An 18,713-nucleotide genomic window follows, 5' to 3' on the forward strand; every position below is an offset into this window, starting at 1 on the left:
AACGCCAAGTCCTGTTCAGTGCGTGAGGTGCAGTCACTTCCACCTTTCTGGGCATTCAAGGGTGCATTCTTTGATGTGGGTCATTTGATTGTCGATGGATGGATCATATTTCATGTTATAATTCACATGCTGCCCATTGGAAAGGTAAAGATCAATACATAAGGGCAATACAATAATGAAGTTGGCGCTTCTTTAGATGGAGTCATTCCAGCCAACTGGTTCAATCATGCCGGTGGTGTTACTGACCTGAAGGAACAACTGGTTGATCCAGAAACAAGCAAACACAAACAAAGAAGAACATAAAGTTTGTTCCTCTTGTGCCCATGTTTATGTGTGGTTTTATGCGAGATTCTCCACAACTGGGAATCTGAATTTGAGTAGCCAATACATCGTCATAAAATAGTCCTTGTCACCCATGACTGTATGTTTGTATGTCTGTATGTTTTTATCATGTTGATGATCATTCTTATGCCTTCATGTAAGTTCCAGTTACTGTTAGGTCACCTGTTTGTATCTGTCAAGTGGACTGGAGCCAGTCAAATTTCCAGTTAGTATGTAGTAGCTGTCTCTGGACCAACAGCAAAATATAGCTGTTATTATTATTGATGGCTGGCCTTCAGTTGCACTTAATTAAAATTATTCGCCGAAAGCGAAGAGATCAGTCGAGGTGATTTTTCGGCTGATAATCCGAGATAGCGACCCAACGAGAGCGCGCGATTTTGTATAATCACCTGTGTGTTTATACTAAACTTAAATACAGTACATGTAATGTCATGTCTTTCTTGCTATCTTCTCAGAACATTAGAACATTATGATCTATAGCATAATAATGTCAAACAATAGTGTATCCTGTTTGGTTGCAAATTATTAAAGTGGTAGCACTTATAAGGATAAGAACTAGTTGTACTAAGTTGACTAATCATAGTGCTTTAAAATGATCCTACCGTGATTATTTTCTGGGTCTTCCACTTGGGACGATCTGGCCCCAGTTTTTCCGAGGCCAGATAACTTTATCCAGTGGATAAGTCACTATCCTAGAGTATAAAATATACATGAACTCCACATTAAATGTTGGTCAAGGCTTTTGTACACACCTTAGATGTGCTTAGAGTTTGCATATTTTATGACGTAAGAAAATACCGCAATCCTTGTCCAGATAATGTGAAGATGAATGATAGTGACTGATCCAGATGCAGCTATCTAGTCTTTGAATAACTGGGACCACGTTTTTGTGACTAGGACAAAATCATGACTGCAGCAGGATGAGGGGTATATTGTAGCATGAGTTCTGAGGAGTTAGCTCTAAGCCTTCATGAACATGATAGTGAAAAGTTTTTTTTTTCCTAGGTTGCCCAGGGACAAGTTCTGGCTGATGGAAATGCTCTTGATTACAGATTGAATGGTAATTAATAAAGACAAGACTTGGATATACTATGATTCTCAGTTAAGTACGCCACTAGGGAAGTTTGGCGACAGAGATTCTGCGTTAAAGTTACCATGTTGCCAAGGGCAACTTACTTCATTTCCAAGGGTAACTTTTCGGGTTTCGACATCATTCACCGGTCACCAGTTTGATTTAACCGTTACCCTTTGTAGATTTTGGTTAGCTTCATCGCTCATGACATCAAGGCCCTTGAAACAAAGCAAGTTGCCCTTGACAACATGGGAACTCAAACATTGAAACGTAATGTCGCGAAACTTCCTATAAGTGGTACTACTCAAAGAGAATCGTAGTAATTTAGATAACAGTCCCACCCTACCCTATCACATCTCGTGTCCTGTTCCTGTGAAAGATTAAAAAAAACCATAGTAATTTTCAAGACTTTCCTGGTTTGAAAATTATGTTTTGGTGTCTTTTAAATCCTTTTGGTGGCTCAATTAATTTATTAGGGTTTGCACGTCATCAAAAAGTTGTTTAACTCTATCTTTGATCAATATAATTCTTGAAATATTTCTAAATCCTGTGCAGCTTGGATGTCATGGAGGATGCAGAGATTTTATGCTTTAACTTTGGTTTACTTTTCTGATTTCCACTACTTTGGTATAATTTACATTGTGAATAAATTATTGAAAGTTAGGAAAGTAGGCCAAATGCAAATCAGCATTTAAGAACGTTCGCGCTGATTGTTTGTGTGCAACTTTTACTGCGCAGGTAACGCGACTGTTATGTGTCACGCATTACTTCAAGTATTAGTAAAAAGATCTTATGGCAACAAAAACACCGGGGAAAAATTCCAGGTTGGCTAAAAAATGACACATTAATGTCCAATTCATCATGAAACGTCAAAGAGAAAGGACCGGGAGGCTAGAAAAGGTCGCTAATCGAGTAGTGGTTAATTTTAATCAGCGACATTGCTTGAATTTAATGGTGTTGGACTTCTTAGTTCAAAATAAATGCATGTTTGAAGTTCTTTTCCTTTACTTTCATGAAAATAGAGCAGAATTATCTTCTCCTCCTAATGCAAATGAATAGTGCGGACCTAAGAGGAAACAACCAGATATTTACAAAAAACACTGACCAGAAGATGAGAAAGACGGCAATGGAGAGATATGATACAAAACACTGACCAAATAAAGACAACTCCTGCTTGAAACTTTTTACAAAAGCCTGTCATCGATCAATTCTGTCTTGGGTTCCAGTCCTTCCCCGACAGGTCACGCAAAATTGTGACAAACTAAATTTTCCAAGAGCTTTGCAACATCACATTAATTTTACTCGTTTAGATCATCGGCAACCCCTATTTTTCAAGACATGAATCACTTGCTCTTACAATCTACAAAATATGATGAAATGAAGAAAAGAAATGTAAGAAGTTATCTTTTTTAAAATTTTTCTTTACTTTTGTCACAAGTTCTGGAAGTGGTTACAACAAGTACTGTAGCGCTTGCGAAAACGCTCATTGAGGATTAACTCTGCTGTTTATGACATCCCCAGCTGCATGCAATTATGTAAAAAACCCACTCCTATATTTCTATGTACAGAAACATTCACTCTAACATATAATTTTTATGATTTTCAACGGATGAGTAGATGAGGCTACATCTCGTTATGATGACCTATATCGAAATAAGGGCATTTTTCCTTTGGCTTTTTTATCTGGGAATATTAGTAATTTATGACCTAACTTCAGGTGAGAGATGAAACAAATTTCAATGTGGGAAGATTTTCTTGCGAACTTCCTTAAGCAAGGACCAATTTGAATAACTGTTGTGCCATCAAAGTGTTACTGAGGCCCCTTTTGCGTGCATGCTTTTTGTGTGTGTTGACTATGCGGATGTTACTTTTTAGGCAGAGAAGTGACAATACACTTCAGAGCAGTGCTCGACTTTCATGAAAAAACCTAGGGGCCAGCTGGCCCCCAAGTCTTCAGATTTGGTCACCAGGTCAAGTATTTAAGTCGTCAAAAAATTTGGGCCCTGCGTGCTTTATACTTTTCAAAAGAAGAGAGGCTACCATAAGCTGAAAAAAATAATTTGTCGTAAGTTTCACTAAAGGTGCTCAAAAACGGTCGAAATGTTGCCTATTAAGCTTTACATGTCTATTTTTCTGTGTTCAAAATTTATTTTGTACACTTTCCAACTAAAATTAAGAATTTAAAAACAATCTTGGATGTCACCTGGAATGAAGTTAATTTAAGATGTAGATTTCAGTTTACATTAAGGATACGTGAACACTGTTTTTCAAAGGCTACATGAGTGATATAATCCGTTATTGGACATTCATTGCACTCATAAAAAAAAATGTATTGTTTTGCTTCTTCCTAAATCTCACAAAGGCTCCTTTCCTTTCTCTGTTTTATTCAGGGTTTTTAGCCTTGATGATTAGTGTCATTGGATTTGCAGCTTGTCTTTACTTCAAGGTTGATGTTACTTTAGTCTATGACTCCTTCCTCGGAATCACAACGGCAACTATTTGCTGGTCTTTCTTCATTGCTTTTATTGTTTACATCAAGGCTCGCATACAGAAAACAGGATTATCACCAAAAGGAAACACAGGTAGAGAGTCATTGTTATCACTACTGTACTACCACTTTTAATTTGTAAGGAGCAGTCAACAAAAAAAGAACAAAAGGAAGAATAATTATTGCACACTTTTTCAGAGTATTATTGGTGCCTGATTTTGTTTCCAGTAGTCACTGAGCATGGATATGTTATGTTCAAATTTGTGTTTGCTTTAACATTTTTCAAACTAGTTCAATTTTGGTTTTCCCTATCTTTCAGATTACAGTGTATGAAAAACCAAAATTCAACTGGTTTCTGTGTCTGTTCATTGTTGTTTTCCAAACACCGTTTCATATTGACCCAGTACAAGCCTTAAATGGTGTTCTTGGGACTTGTAAAGCATTTATATCCATTTGCCCCTTCCACTGGGATTTCCAATATTGCAAAGGTTGATGCATTCAGGTACAGTGTATGTAGATAATAGCCAGGAGTGAAGGAGAATACCAGGCTGGCAAAGACAATTTTCCCAGCCGAAAAAGCCAGAATGTACAATCGTTAAAATATCTTTTGGTGAATTTTACTTCATTTTTTTGCTGTTTGGACTTCAATGTTGCCATGTTACGTGACTGTAGAAACAAGATTGTAAACACTCCACTTCGAAGAATGATTCAATGAATGCATGTTTGGTTAAAAGCTCGTAGTCAGGGGTATTTCCAGCCATTTGTGTATTTCAACCATGTCAAGGCTGTGCTTAAAGGAAAATTTTGGCTCCCAAGCATTTCAGCTGGGGTGCCCAGCCCTCCAAGTTGGTTGCCCGACTTTATTAATTAATTATCTGAGATCTGCAACAATCTTCATCCATCTCTCTCTCAACAAAACATTGCTGCTACTGCTCTGGTGATCGTCAAACTGGCTTGTGCAAGAAAACCGGCAACATGTCAATTTTTTCACGCCATAGACCGAATGCATAAATGGCGGCCAAAAAAAATTCTTTTGTTTATGTGCTAATGAGTGTCACTAGCCTCGTTTGCATGGACAAAATACAAAAGAATTGTTGCTTGAGAGCAAGGCTAGTGAGTCTCATTAGCACATAAACAAAAGAATACATTTTGTCCGCCATTTATGCATTCGGTCAATACTTGAGAAAGATGAGAAAAGTTACAATGCCATAGATGTTTTCTGGTTTAAAAGTGAAAAAGTAAAGATTGCGTTAGGTTTATGTAAAAACGTTTGGGTCTAATACAGGTACACGTTTTTACTTGTTAGTTGGGCCGGCCGCGCTTTACCACTGTCAGAGCATCTAGTAACAACTCTTTTAAAAACTATAACCAAGAAATGCCAAACTCCATGTTCCAAATTTAATACTATTTTTTTGAGAAAGAATTGAAATTTGTGCGGCTGCCGGCCATAACATGCAAAGTTATGGATTATGTTACATGTCAAACTTTGAACCGACTGTTTCGTATGAAGAAAAAACATTTTCTGAGAGGTTTCGTAAACTGTAACCACCAGCATATTAAAGGGGAACTCCGGGGTAAAGTTGAAGGTATTTTGTATGTTTGGCCTCGGGTTTATGTCTCAATTTTTGATAACATCATTCCCATATCGTTTCATTCAAATGATATATTGCACCTGAAAGACGACCGAAAATGCAAATAGAAATCCGCCATCTTGAAAATTGCCCGCTTGTTCAGAAAGCGGTCAGCGTATCATCGTGTGACGTAGAATCGTCAAACCCAGAGTTGTGTACAATATTTTGCATTGGCGAAGAAGGGGCTTTTGCCTTTATATCATCGCTAAAAGTGGCCGATTCTGGGACGTATTCTAATAAAATCGATGAGGAACATGCCTGCGAAAGTTTTTCAATTCGGCCGTACCAGTTTGAACATCGTGTGAGCTCTGATGAAGCGGTTAGCAACCCCGAAGACTTAGGCGACAAATGCATGGCAAGCGATGAAATGTAATACTGCAAATTCAGACTGGTATGTTGTACGAGTTATCCGTTTATTGTACTTCTATAACAGACTAAGTGACAAATAAACTCAACTCTGTTGATAAATTGTTATATTGGTCTTTCTGTTTCTTCCTTGTTGCCTCTATAAATCGATTAAAGGGATGCGAAAACGGAGCTTTCCTTCGGCTACTCCATCTATTGCGCAGCTTCATTGCGGCTTTATTTACTCTTTCAAAAACAGCAAAACATTGTAACGCAATCCTTGATAATAAACTTTACGTCTTAAGTTTAGCTCAATGTTTTAAGGGAATACGCGTGAAGGCAACATAATTTGCTTCTGCTGCTACCAATGCCTACGTTCGCTCGTTCTCTGTTCATAAATGCATTCTTAATAGAAGAAAGTCACGAAGAATACAGAGCAAATTTGTAACGTTGGCGTACATGCAGCAATTGTCAGATTATGGGAAGAGCGGAGGCATGCATATGCTGCCAAGAAATTAAGCCTGTCAAAAATAAGCTTATCGAGGCTTTTACTAGCGGTGAATGTGGCGAAGAACCCAAATGCATCACCCAGGGTTTCATCCAGTTTGTATAAATGGATGGGTCCTTCACACAGCTTGGTATCAGTACAAGCAGCAGTACAAAGATCCATTTGATGGACCTGAAGATAAATTTTATAAACATATTGCCTACAGACAGTTGGCTCGATGGTGCTGGGACATTTTAGGAAAGGAGATAAGGGTGGTTCTTTCATCTTGTGCAGTGATTAGCATAAGAAATTTTTATCCTCCACCGGGGCCAGAGGAAGATTGGGCCTTTAAAGGCTTCTGTTATGGAGATGAATGAGAAAACGGGTTTTAAACATGCCCATGAATTAAATAAACAAAGAAAAATACAAGTTTGTATCTTTCATGGAAATCATCAGTTAACAACTGGAAACAAGTACTGATGCAAGCGTTCTGATGCTTGATAAGGTGCTTCCTGTATTGGCTGCTGCCAATAATAGGTTTCCCAGGGGCTTCCTTTTAATAACTGGGGTTCCCACAGTTCTGTATGCTCATTATGGCAGGTTAGGATAACTGATAGCATGCTCTCAGCCATTTTCCTTTTTTGGTCAATGATCACACCCCCACATTTTGGACACTTTTTCAGTAAATTGTTCAAACTGGAACCAAGCACAAGAAATTCCTTTTCACTGTCTGGAGAGCTATCTTCAAATTCATGTTCAGATAACACTATCTCGTCACTGGATAACTATTTTTTATCATCTGGTAATGGCCAATGGGGATCTAAATCTTCATCATCATTGTTATTCTCACCATTATCATTAATATCCATTTTTTCATCTACAACGACGTCTTGCATTGGTGGTAAGGGGATTGTATCAAACTTGTTACATGTAAAATGTCATAGGTTGGAAAAATTGCTGTGGGTGTATCAATGGGATTTAATTGGGGGTGCTGCCATGGCATAATAGGGATCATGTGGAATCTTCCATTTGTAAGCATGTGGATTTTGTGGGATATCATCCTCTAAAGAAGTATAGGAGGACACGTCAATATTTGCAGTACCACATACAACATTATCATTGCCTTTAGTGTTGCACATCTCAGTTTTAACCTCCATGCTTTTTAGGGTAATGGGATCAAAACAAAATTAAATTCCCACATCATGCATTTCTGGGATTGTAGTAGGCATTTCCAAATCAATGCAGATTGGAGGTTCATTAGTCACTGGGTCATGTGAAGATACATCGATGTCTGCAGCAAGTAGTTCTGAAAGAGCCTCAAACAAAAGTAAAATGCGAATATACAAGGTAATTCTTTTCACTTTACTGCAACTTGAATGCCTTGAATTTGCCCAACTTCATTTTGTTATTTCTTCCTGTTTTTAGAGTGACAAACTTGAAAAACAAATACTGGAAATTACCGATTATAGGTCATTTGTAAGGTCGGTTAACTCGCCATTATTTTCCAAGTAAACCCAGCATAATAATATATTTTAAAACTGGGCGGATGTACACTGAAATTTGTCACCATGAAACCATTGTTTATACATCGGGTCGCGCGGTCCCCTCAGTTCAAAGCGTGTGCAAACATCGACATGTAAGTGGGCAAATTTATTTGATTCATAGTAAAAACGAAGCAAACTGACAAGCACTAACTTCTCGATGCCTTCGTTGCTGAATGCAATGTTCGCTTGATAACCGCGGCTTCTTCGCTTCGGGGCCGTAGCTAAACGAGGATGGAATAGCATCATCCTTCAAGACCTTCCTAGATTTTTCCCCTGCTAATTTTTCGCGGAAATCTATCTCGAAACAGCTTGGCATGAAATGATCGCTCCAGACGTAGCTGTTTTCAAGTGGTGGCATATTCTTCCGTCTGATTCTGTCGAGCCATGCCTTCGCGCGATCGTCTTGTGCGATCCTGTAGTAAATCCTGTAGTAAATCACCGTTTTTCTTCGTATTCTTTCAATGATTATGGCAACTAGGTACACAACAGCTCACTATTTCGCTTGAAACAATCAAAGCACAGTCGAAGATACAGATACAACGACAGGAATTATAATTTAAGCAAAGTTGAAGAAAACACCGCGGAAAGTGAAATTTGACGATTCTACGTCATCACGAGCTGCTGACCACTGACCGCGGCTCAAATTTTCTCCAAAATGGCGGATTTCTATTTGCATTTTCGGTTGTCTTTCAGGTACAATATTTAATTCGAATGAAACGATATGGGAATGATGTTATCAAAAATTGAGACATGGGACAGAGGCCAAACATACAAAATAACTTCAATTTTACCCCGGAGTTCCCCTTTAACATTTTTAGCCGCTAGAAATACAATAAGCCAGAGTGCCTGGCCGGGCGGCCGGGTAATTTTTCTCATTCTCCCGAAACCAAATGTTAGTCCCCTCAGGTGACCGTGCGCCGTTGGAGCACAGCCTTCCATGTCGGGCAATACACATGTGCATATGTATAAGCTGAAATTGGTGGGATGCTTCCCCACAGCATCAAAATACATTACAGTCAGGCTGTAGCTATTACAAAGGCTATTGCGATTGCAACGACTTTATGGTCAGAAAATAAGCACCAGCAGGATCAATACTTAAAATTAATATTGTTGTGAAAAGGGTTCTCAGTAAATGCATTGTATGCATACATTTTTCACCTTTTTATCAGGAAATATCATATATGACTTTTTCGTGGGACATCAGCTTAATCCTCGATGGGGCAAGTTCGACTTCAAGTTCTTTTTCACATCGAAACCGGGACTCATTGGCTGGGTGAGATATTAGAACACTTGTAAATAAAGGAAAATTTTAATATCTTATTACACGAACATAACTCTGTATATGTACAAAGGGGTAGTTTCTAAAGAAACTGTGGTGCTGCGTCAGTCGGGAAGTAGTATACAAAAATTTGGTTTATCAACGGAGTTGATAATGTAAATTGGCCACCGTACAGAGATTATAAAAGCTGACGTTTTGAGTGTTAGCCCTTCGTCAGAGCAACATGGATTCACCTCCATCTGTGTGACCCAGGATTGATTCCTGGATTTGTTGTCCTTTGATGTTTGATGAGTTTGTTTTTCTCTACCCTGCTATGATAGGTTTTCCCTGAAGTGGGTACTCTGGTTTTTCTCTTAGTAAGAACAACAATTTTGATTTGACCTGCTTTGATTTAGTCTGTAGTCATCCCTTTCAGTACATAACGACCAAACTGGAATACTAGGATTCTCAGTTGAGTACACACACCATTTAGGAAGTTTTGCATCAAAGCTTCAACTCTGAGTTCCCATGTTGTCAAGGACAACTTGCTTCGTTTCCAAGAGTAACTCTTAGGGCCTTGATGTCATGAGCAATGAAGCGTGCCAAAATCTTCAAGTGGTAGTGGTTAAATCAAACTGGTGATGAGTTAAATGAAAACAAAGCAAGTTGCACTTGATAACATGGTAACTTCAACTCGAAAACTTTGTGACCAGACGTCCCTAGTTGTGTACTCAAATGAGAATTGTAGTAAAATTCAAAATAGTGTAATAGGTGTAATGCTGTTTAATATTTGTCTGGTTGTACATGAGGCAGTTTATTGTATAACACACGTCTCACTTTTTTTTGTAAAGGTTATCATCAATCTCTGCATGGCTGTTAAACAAAACCAAGAATCCGGAGGACTGTCCACGGCAATGATTCTTGTGTGTGTTTTCAGTTTGTGTGCGTTGCTGATGTCCTGTTACATGAGGTAAGACTTAGTTGCAGGCAAATATACAGAAAATTCACAGTTTGCTTGCTGCCTTATTTCATCAGCTGAAAGATAGCTTTCCAACTTTCAAAAATCAAGTTAAAGACAAAGATAAAAATTTACTTCCTCCTCACTCTGAAAACTGAGTGGGGTTTACTACGGAAGCCTACAAAAGGGACAATCGCAAAATAATTATTTGTCAAATCCAAAAAAAAAAAAAAAAAAAAAATCAGTGTTGAAGAGTTTAAGTGTTTCAGTGTTGAAGATACTTTTACAAATCATATTAAAATTATGGGATCCACAAATAACTTTCATCAAAATTGGAAAATAGTTTCACAGGAATAAACAAGGAGCTTAAGTACGCGCGTTTTTGAGACGCGGACGGCAAACACCACTGTCCTGGCACGCGAAATGTTCAGTTCCGGTTGCCGTCCGCGTCTCAAAAACGCGCGTGCTTAAGCTCCCTAACATCAATTTTCAGGCGTCACCGTAACTTTCGGACAAAGATCTCCGCCTGTTTTTTTTTCTTCAATTTTCGATTACCCTTAAATTATTTTATTTCCGCCACTTCATACTTGGCCTGTATCGTTTACAAAACTCCGTGTAAAAATCAATCATCCGCAGTTAACGTTCAGTTCAGTGCTTGAGTCTGTTCTCGCTAACTCCCTGTATGCACAAACCGACCGACAATATTTGCATTTGTCTCTCTCGGTAAATTCTAATTACGGCGCTATTTTGAATGGTGTTGAATCCTCGCACCACTTGTTTACGATGTCACGAACCTCAGACGGCAACGGGCTCATTCGGTTAATATGCGAACTTCGATCTGGTCTGAAGTTGGGAAGTTCATTTCAAAGTCCGCAAGTTGTTTTCTAATTCGACGCGTAATATGCAACTTCGTAACTTAGTATCCAATTTCCCAACGAACTGCGCAACGTGGTGCGGTAATGTGAAATGAACCGTAATTAATATCAAGAAATTATGTGAATTTGTTGTTGTGATTTCAGGAATCCCTACTCTCCACTTTGGACGAATCAGGGTTTGGTTTCATGATAGCCTTTTGTGGCCTATCTTGGATTCCAATAATGTATTCGTTGCAGGCGCGATATCTTGTGGATAATCGTGTTAATATGTCCTGGACCACAGCCACTCCAACTGTAATTTTATTTGGTAAGTTTTCTAAGTAGTAATTCATTAATGTCGCCTTTAACTGAACTATTTGTTAACCTAACAGCTACAATCCCACAAGGCCAGGCAAATTAAGGAAAATAGCCACAGATGGCAGCGGGAAGTTAGCTGTTTTCCATTTTAACGTGTCGTGAAATTGCCAGATTTATGTTGCGAGGTATCTTTTCACTCTTTCAAACAATTAGATTGAAAACCTGAGAGAGACTGGCGTGCGAAATGTTCACTTCCGGTTTGCGCAAAAAAAAGTCAGTTGCCTAAGGGCCGATTTACACAGTACAATTTTTCTCACCTGCGACAAGCTTACCACAGGTCTACAATTCGTTTACGATTGTCGTGTGCGTTTAAAAAAATGTAGTAGCGTTTTAGAACATGTTTGAAAACGCTGCTACAATCGCAAGTCACGTCGTACGCCTGTCGTAAGCTTATCGCATGCGTTAAAAATCGTACCGTGTAAATCGGCCCTAAGGCTCCCCAGTATGTTTGGTGCTTTCAGAAGTTGCTTAAATATCCTAAATCCACTTTTTACTGAATTTGGAGCTTTCCCGACGCAAACTCGCATGACTGAAAAGCTTCACAACTTAAATCTCGATTTTGATGTTCCAATACCTTCTAAAACCAAGTTTCAAAGTATCACAGTGAATTTGTAGTCTTTAACACTCCGATACGAGCACTGAACAAAAGCCTTTGTCATGGTCATATCAACCACGCGAATGCAGGATTCATCTTCTCGTTCCCTCAATAACGCTTACTTACAAACACAGGTAAACATTTTCTCTTTTTCTTTATACAGTCATTGGGTATACAATTTTCCGCGGTTCAAAACTCTCAGAAGTTTAGATTCAGAGCAAATCCGCTCTCTGAGGAATTTCGAGGTGAGTCGCATGTGTGAAAGAGAAACAGATGAGACCCTCCCAAGGTGAAGGAAGGGGGGGGGGGGGGGAGTTCTTGTTAGAACTTTGCTTGTGTTCCCTTGTTCTCGAAATTACTTTGAAACTTGCTCTCAGCGTTTTGATCCCTAAAATGGCTTATGTTCCGTTGTGACTTCAGATATTTTGTCTTTGTTCCTTTGTTCCCCAATTCAAATTAGCCATGTTCCCTTAAGGGTTCCCCAAAACCCAAGGATGCGACACCTAACAAATGAATAACGTTTTTGACACATTGGCCGTTTTTATACTAGAGACGCATGATTCGTCTGGGACGAACTTGGGCAAACACTTTCTTTGCGTCTGTTAAATTCGTCTAGTATAAAGACGGGCACAAGACGCATTATGCGACAGCGTCTGGACGAAGTATCCAGTTTAGTGCGTCTTCGAAGACGGATACTTCGTCCAGACGAATTATGCGTCTTGTGCCCGTCTTTATACCAGACGAATTTTACGGACGCAGAAAAAGTGTTGCCCAAGTTCGTCCTAGATGAATTATGCGTCTTATATAGTTCGTCCCGTTTTTACACTAGACGGATATTACACTAGACGAATAACATGAGAGACGCATAATTCGTCTGGACGTATTATGCGTCTCTAGTATAAACACGGCCATTAAGCTGATGAAGCTACTTATTACATTGTCTGAATGATGACCACTTTGAAATGAGTGCTTGGACTTGAATACGACTTATCAGCACCACAGGAAATGGGTCCTTTGCAGCTAGGGATCACATGGTACAAAAACCGCCATACTGGAGAGCGAATTGCGCACTAGGACACTTAAGACAAAGAAATTTAAATTAAGTTGCTTTGTTTTAGGTGTCGCAGTGCGCAATTTGCTCTCCAGTATGGCGGTTTTTGTACCATATGATCGCTAGCTGCAAAGGGTCTATTGGTGCCTAAAACATGCCGGTCATTTAGGGGGTATTTACATGCGACCGGAACGAACTAACCTGCTTCAGTCCGTATCGGCCTCCATACTTTTCTTCTCCTGCGTTTACACGAAACCGGCCTGACAATGAACTCAGACGGGTCTGCCTTCGTCTCGGTTGCTGCACCGAGACGAGATACTCTCGTACCTGGCTGAATTCGTACCGTTCTCATGTAAATGACCAGAAATCTCAAACTGGATCCAGACATTTCAAGCCTGTATGCTTTTGTGTTAGCGATATATAATATCATTTCGTCCGGAAACTAGGCACCAAGCATTTCGTCCCAGTTTCAGGTAAACGGCTGCAAGAAGTAATTAATTTCATACCGGTCTGAGTTCGTCCCGGTCTCATGTAAATACCCCCTTGGACACTCATTTATGATATGTATTATTCATCAAACCCTCCCTTCACTATGGGACATAATAGGAACTCGCGAATGTCCAACTCCAAGATGGATTGATAGCTTTGTGAAAGAGCAAGTGCACTTCAATTGCACGGTCATGGGTTATTGTGGGATCCCTTTCAAGTTTGGATTTAGTGTTCAAGCTTGACGATCGTTGTGCGGCTAGTTACATCTAAATGTCGTATCTGGTCATCGGCATGATGTCAGTGTTTTCTACACTTCAATCACTGCCGAGTTGACTATCTATCATCTCATATTCAACGCGCGCTCGTGGCATAATTGTTAAGGTCGGTTTACACGGTACGATTTGTCGGCCGGTTTTGTCGGGCGTATAAATCATACCGTGTAAATTGTGTAAAGCGTGTAATATTTCCTCCAGATCTCCCCGTTGTCCTTTTAGTATCCTCTATTTTGAACGCTTTTTTTTTTTCAGTAGTTGTGCGCAATACCCACTCGCATACCCTTTGATTGACTTGGTGGTTTCTATCTGAGTGTCGGACCGATTTTCATTCCCATGAATCGGTCGCTCATCGGCTGTCAAAATACACGCAAGATTTGCGCTCTGACGCCGTCGGGCCGACAAATTTTACCGTGTAAACCGACCATTAACTAGACGCGGAAAAGTGTATGTATGAAAGAAGAGTTTCGTTTTTCAACAAGTGCATACTTGTCCAATATACACCATTAGATTCCGGTCGTCAAAGCTTCATATCGGACGGAGGAAGAAAGACTCCAACCTCGTTCCCAGGGTCTTCTCGGCTTTCAATATGGCGGCGGGTCTTGAGAAGACCCTGGCACACAGTGAACTAAAAAGATCGCTGATTGGTGCTTTTCTCACATGAACTCTAATTGGTTTAATGTCAAAAGAAAGATGGCGGCTAGTGAGGAGCACCAGAAGGAGAACAGAATTCGTGTTTAAATCATTTTCAACATTGTAGCTGTTCCGTAAGAAGCAGCCGCAAATTAACAAGCATAACAGTAAAAAATAATTCGCCGTTTTTTCACGTTGCACGGTGATCTACATCAGGCCTCGATTCCAATTAAAGCTACGTTGGCTTTTCACGACCTCTGGCATAGCGATCCCTCTATATATAGAAGGTGTTTGAAGGTGAATGGTGTTTGAAAGACGTAACGGTAATTAAGTGATTTTATTTCGTACGTACCTTTACGTTTTGGTTCATTTTGGCGTCTCACAATTTTAATTTCCTGACGCGAGTATTGTTACTGTTGTTCAGTGTTTTCACCAATGATGTCAGATTGTGTTACAAATTATAAAATTGTTCAACGGGGTTCATAGACTATTGATGTGGTTGATTTAGCAGTTGTATGTGGTGCTGTTGACTCGTGTGACAGCTGCAATGAAGGCGGGTCTGTTAAATACAGGTCACATTCCACAGGTCAAGACTAGAGGTCGCTGCTCCAATAATCAACATTTTTGTTGAGTGATTAGCGCTAGCAGACACTTTTGGTGTTGTTTATTTGTCTGCATCACGGTGACATGTACACTCACCTGTGGAATGTAACCTGTGTTTTATTTTAATAGACCTGCAGCTGCAGTAATCGATATTCTTTCCCATCCCTTCTACACTCTTCAGCTAGTGGTGCACAGAGAGATCTAGCTCGGTCGGTTTTCATCATTGCCTTTTACTTTCATTAATAAAAAATATTAATCTCCTCACCCCAAAACAAAATGCATGTCATCTTGTAATTTTCCAAGAGAGTTATTTAAGGTTGTGAAGTCTTAACAATAATTATCATTCTTGAAAATAATTGTAAGGCTTATCATTACCTGTCATTGGTGTATTGACCTGTCAATTCGCTAACGACTTCAATTTTTGCTTCTTCTGATTTAAAAATATAAATATGTATATTAAACAGTATTCTTTAATTTTGTACACATTCCTTTTTTAGCATCACACTCCTGTGAGTTTTCTTGTACTCCAATAATTTAAATTGAGTTATTCGTTTTTAAAACATGCTTTGAAAATATTCTCTAGCATTGCTCAAGTTGTGGCATTTTAATTACTGTCTGAAGATGTGGTACATCGAGTGATTTGGGGGAAGATTGCAGACTGGGACAGGGGGATTGGGAAATAAAATTGAAGGTGACAAAGAACAGGAAATTTGTAACTTCACCAGAACAAGAAACTATTTCACAAAAAGAAATAGTGTTTTGTTTCTGGAATGGTAAGGGCAGGAGAAAAGATAAAATACTGTAGTGTGGGTCACTTGGTCGGTCATATATATTTCGCTTTGTCTATTGAAACTCTCAACAAAGAAGGACAAAAATGTGGACGCAAACTCTCTTAACGGTTAGAAGCCTGTCAAGGATATTAACCATTAAAGAGAAGAACATAATGATACTTGTCTACAAATACCTAATTTTCCTTCAAATGCCACAGCATAAAATTTCAAATTCGATTTTCTGTGAATCTTCCATTACTTGTGGTACATGTGAACCTAGGAAGTTACCAGTACTACCTTTAAAATAACTGGTTCCTGGAAAACCCAATTTACTACTACAACTCACCAGTGGGAAGATTGTTTACATTACTTATTACCATGAAGAGAGATAGCTTTGGATTTTTCAACAATATATCCCTTTAATATAACCGAAAATCATTCATATAGTGAAAACTTCAAATTTATGACCCATTTCGTTCACTTTCATGCTTGTCAGCATTATGATTTGCTATACTTCAGGTTCACATGTTCACAAGTTTGTTTTTACGTCTCATAGATGTTTAGATGTTCAATTACAAACTCTGTTTTGAACGGCCACTCTAAGTCATTGTGTAAATAGTTCACCCTGAAGTCTAAATCAATATACAATTCATTTCTGAGTAAAGGAAACGAAACAAAAATGTAGTTTAAGGAATGGAGGCAAATAAAACAAACCGTGCCATTGTCACTGCCTCCAAAACAGCAGATTAAAAGCCAGTTGATAAAACAGCAAAGATCCACCCTAACCGTGGGCTCATTCGACAAGAACTGCTAAAGATCATGAGATGCTTATGTTTAGGACTTGCACAAATTGTGCCCTTTTTTAAATTAGGTTTCAACAGATTTCATGAGCAGCATTCCAAGACATCACATTGTCTTCACTGGTAGGAGAAGACATGGAAAAGTTCTTTTCATAGCTTGAAAAGTGCAAGAAGCAGATTGCGAATCCTATGGAATAGCATGTTCAACAATGTACATTGGCTTCATTATGTCAACTTTACCACAAAATATATTTACAATAACAAGTTGTAAGAATGTGGGCACTAAACATGCTGTGGTTCCCTGTTGGCAATCAGAAGACAATTAAAATACTGATTTTACACTGACATGACAATACTTGCAGTCAATCGATGAGATGAGAGATAAAACCACAATTCAACAATCTAATGGTTTCACTGTGAAAATGAAGTACCACAGATATGTGGTATAATAATACTTCCTTTTAGGAAAATAGCTTTGGGTCAATGTATACTGGGGAAAGTCGTTTTCAGAAGGCTCATATACACCGATAAGAAAAAGATAATCATTCAAGTGTATGAAGAATTTTAAATGATAATTAGGTTTAATTGATTGAAAATAAATGCAATATAAAATATACATTACGGAAGACAGCGAACACACCTCCGTGACTAAATAGCTAGAGCCAGGGATTTCGTTAAACCTTAGCTTACTGGATTTTACGGTAATCAAATGTCTGTGATGTTACGGGTGAAATTTTTTGCGTGCAATGGCTGTTTCCAAACTGTCTTAAAAATCACAGCCCCGAGAAAAAATAGCCGTCTTATAAAATTGCATTCGTTTAAAATAACATGAAATGAAACGAAAAGCAAGATTTCTAGTCATCTACCGCATTCTCGTTGCTCGTGGCATTCATCCATCCGGATTTTTGAGGTTTCTTCCAAAAATGTTTTACAAGCCTTGGACGTTCCCGTTCGTACTCCATTTTGTTTGGTTGGCCGTTGTCGTACCCAGATTTCTCTCACCTTATTCCTTGCCGCCATTTTGAAAATATTGCATATTTGTCCATACTGGATGGACAAATCTTGATCACGTGATCTGCTGTGTGCCAGGGTTCTTCCTACAAGACCCGCCGCCATATTGGAAAAACCGAGGGGGAAGACCCTGGGTACGAGGTTGGAAAAGAACTTCTATTCGGGGATCAGTAACCGGAAGTTAGCTACTTATCGGAATACCGGAAGTATAGTACTGTGAAAAAGAAAAGGGAATTAGAAGTTCTTGTCCACTGGGCGAGGTCTACTGGTGTGCGTTCAAACAAGCAACAACTCCGTGTCACAGAAACAAAACGAAAGTAAATAAATTCCCCACAAGTGGCTGTCGTAGTCACGATGCAAGCACAACCACTAACAACATGAGCATATCTATTAACTTGTTGTAAAGTGCCTTTTGTCCGAAAATGTATTGGTGTTAGGTTATCCAAGAGGTATGGTTTGCTGAGGTTTCTCGTCGTCGTGTTTGCGTCGTATGTGCAAAAAGGACCAGTCCATGCAGCATTAGCATAATGGACGGGTATGTCTGGGGACGAAAAGTTTGTACTTATCAGTTAATGCATAGAATTTTTTAATGTTTCCAGAAAACAAATGAAAAACCGTTTCAATTTCACAGACGCAGAAACCATTATGACTTCATCTGTTAAACTGCCTCCTTGTCTCTGGTTGGTGGGGCCTGGTACGACACCCCAAATATCTTGGTGACATCATTATGGCCTTTGCTTGGGACCTTTCCGCGCGGATATATTGAGTTGTTTAATCTGAAGTCTTTCTAGTCATAGCCTGGCTGGTATTGCGTCTTTACTATCCACCCAAAGATAAGAACACACAAAAAATGTTTATAGCTTAACAAATATCAGCTAATTTGTTCCCAATGCGCGAAGTGGCGGAAATTTTGCGAATCCTGCAATCTGCTCTTGCCCAGCAGCCCGGGAGGAGGAATCCTAGTATGGTTGCTTGAGCTTGTGCGATAGAGAGCCGGAGTCAGGACCAAAAATATATTGTTTGAAGCCTTTTCAGAATGATGTAGTGACGCTGAAGTAAACAGTGTTGCTTTACCAAAATAATTAAAAAAATGTTGTGCAAACATAATCAAAACGATCATTGCGCTTTTGCC

The 18,713-nt window shown here is 39.1% G+C and overlaps 1 protein-coding gene across 1 annotated transcript in view; it reads left to right on the forward strand.

The window, feature by feature from the left end:
• LOC137978460 (delta(14)-sterol reductase TM7SF2-like) overlaps positions 1-18,713 on the forward strand; it is a 43,845-nt gene that overhangs the window by 1,119 nt on the left and 24,013 nt on the right. Inside the window, exons 2-5 of the mRNA XM_068825399.1 lie at positions 1-144; positions 1,348-1,402; positions 3,805-3,996; positions 9,079-9,182. The exon at positions 1-144 is cut by the window's left edge and continues 486 nt beyond it. Coding sequence (XP_068681500.1) covers positions 1-144; positions 1,348-1,402; positions 3,805-3,996; positions 9,079-9,182 — 495 coding nt within the window. The remainder of the gene's footprint in view (positions 145-1,347; positions 1,403-3,804; positions 3,997-9,078; positions 9,183-18,713) is intronic.

This window comes from Montipora foliosa, chromosome 12, assembly GCF_036669935.1.
Source record: "Montipora foliosa isolate CH-2021 chromosome 12, ASM3666993v2, whole genome shotgun sequence".
Taxonomy (NCBI): domain Eukaryota; kingdom Metazoa; phylum Cnidaria; class Anthozoa; order Scleractinia; family Acroporidae; genus Montipora; species Montipora foliosa.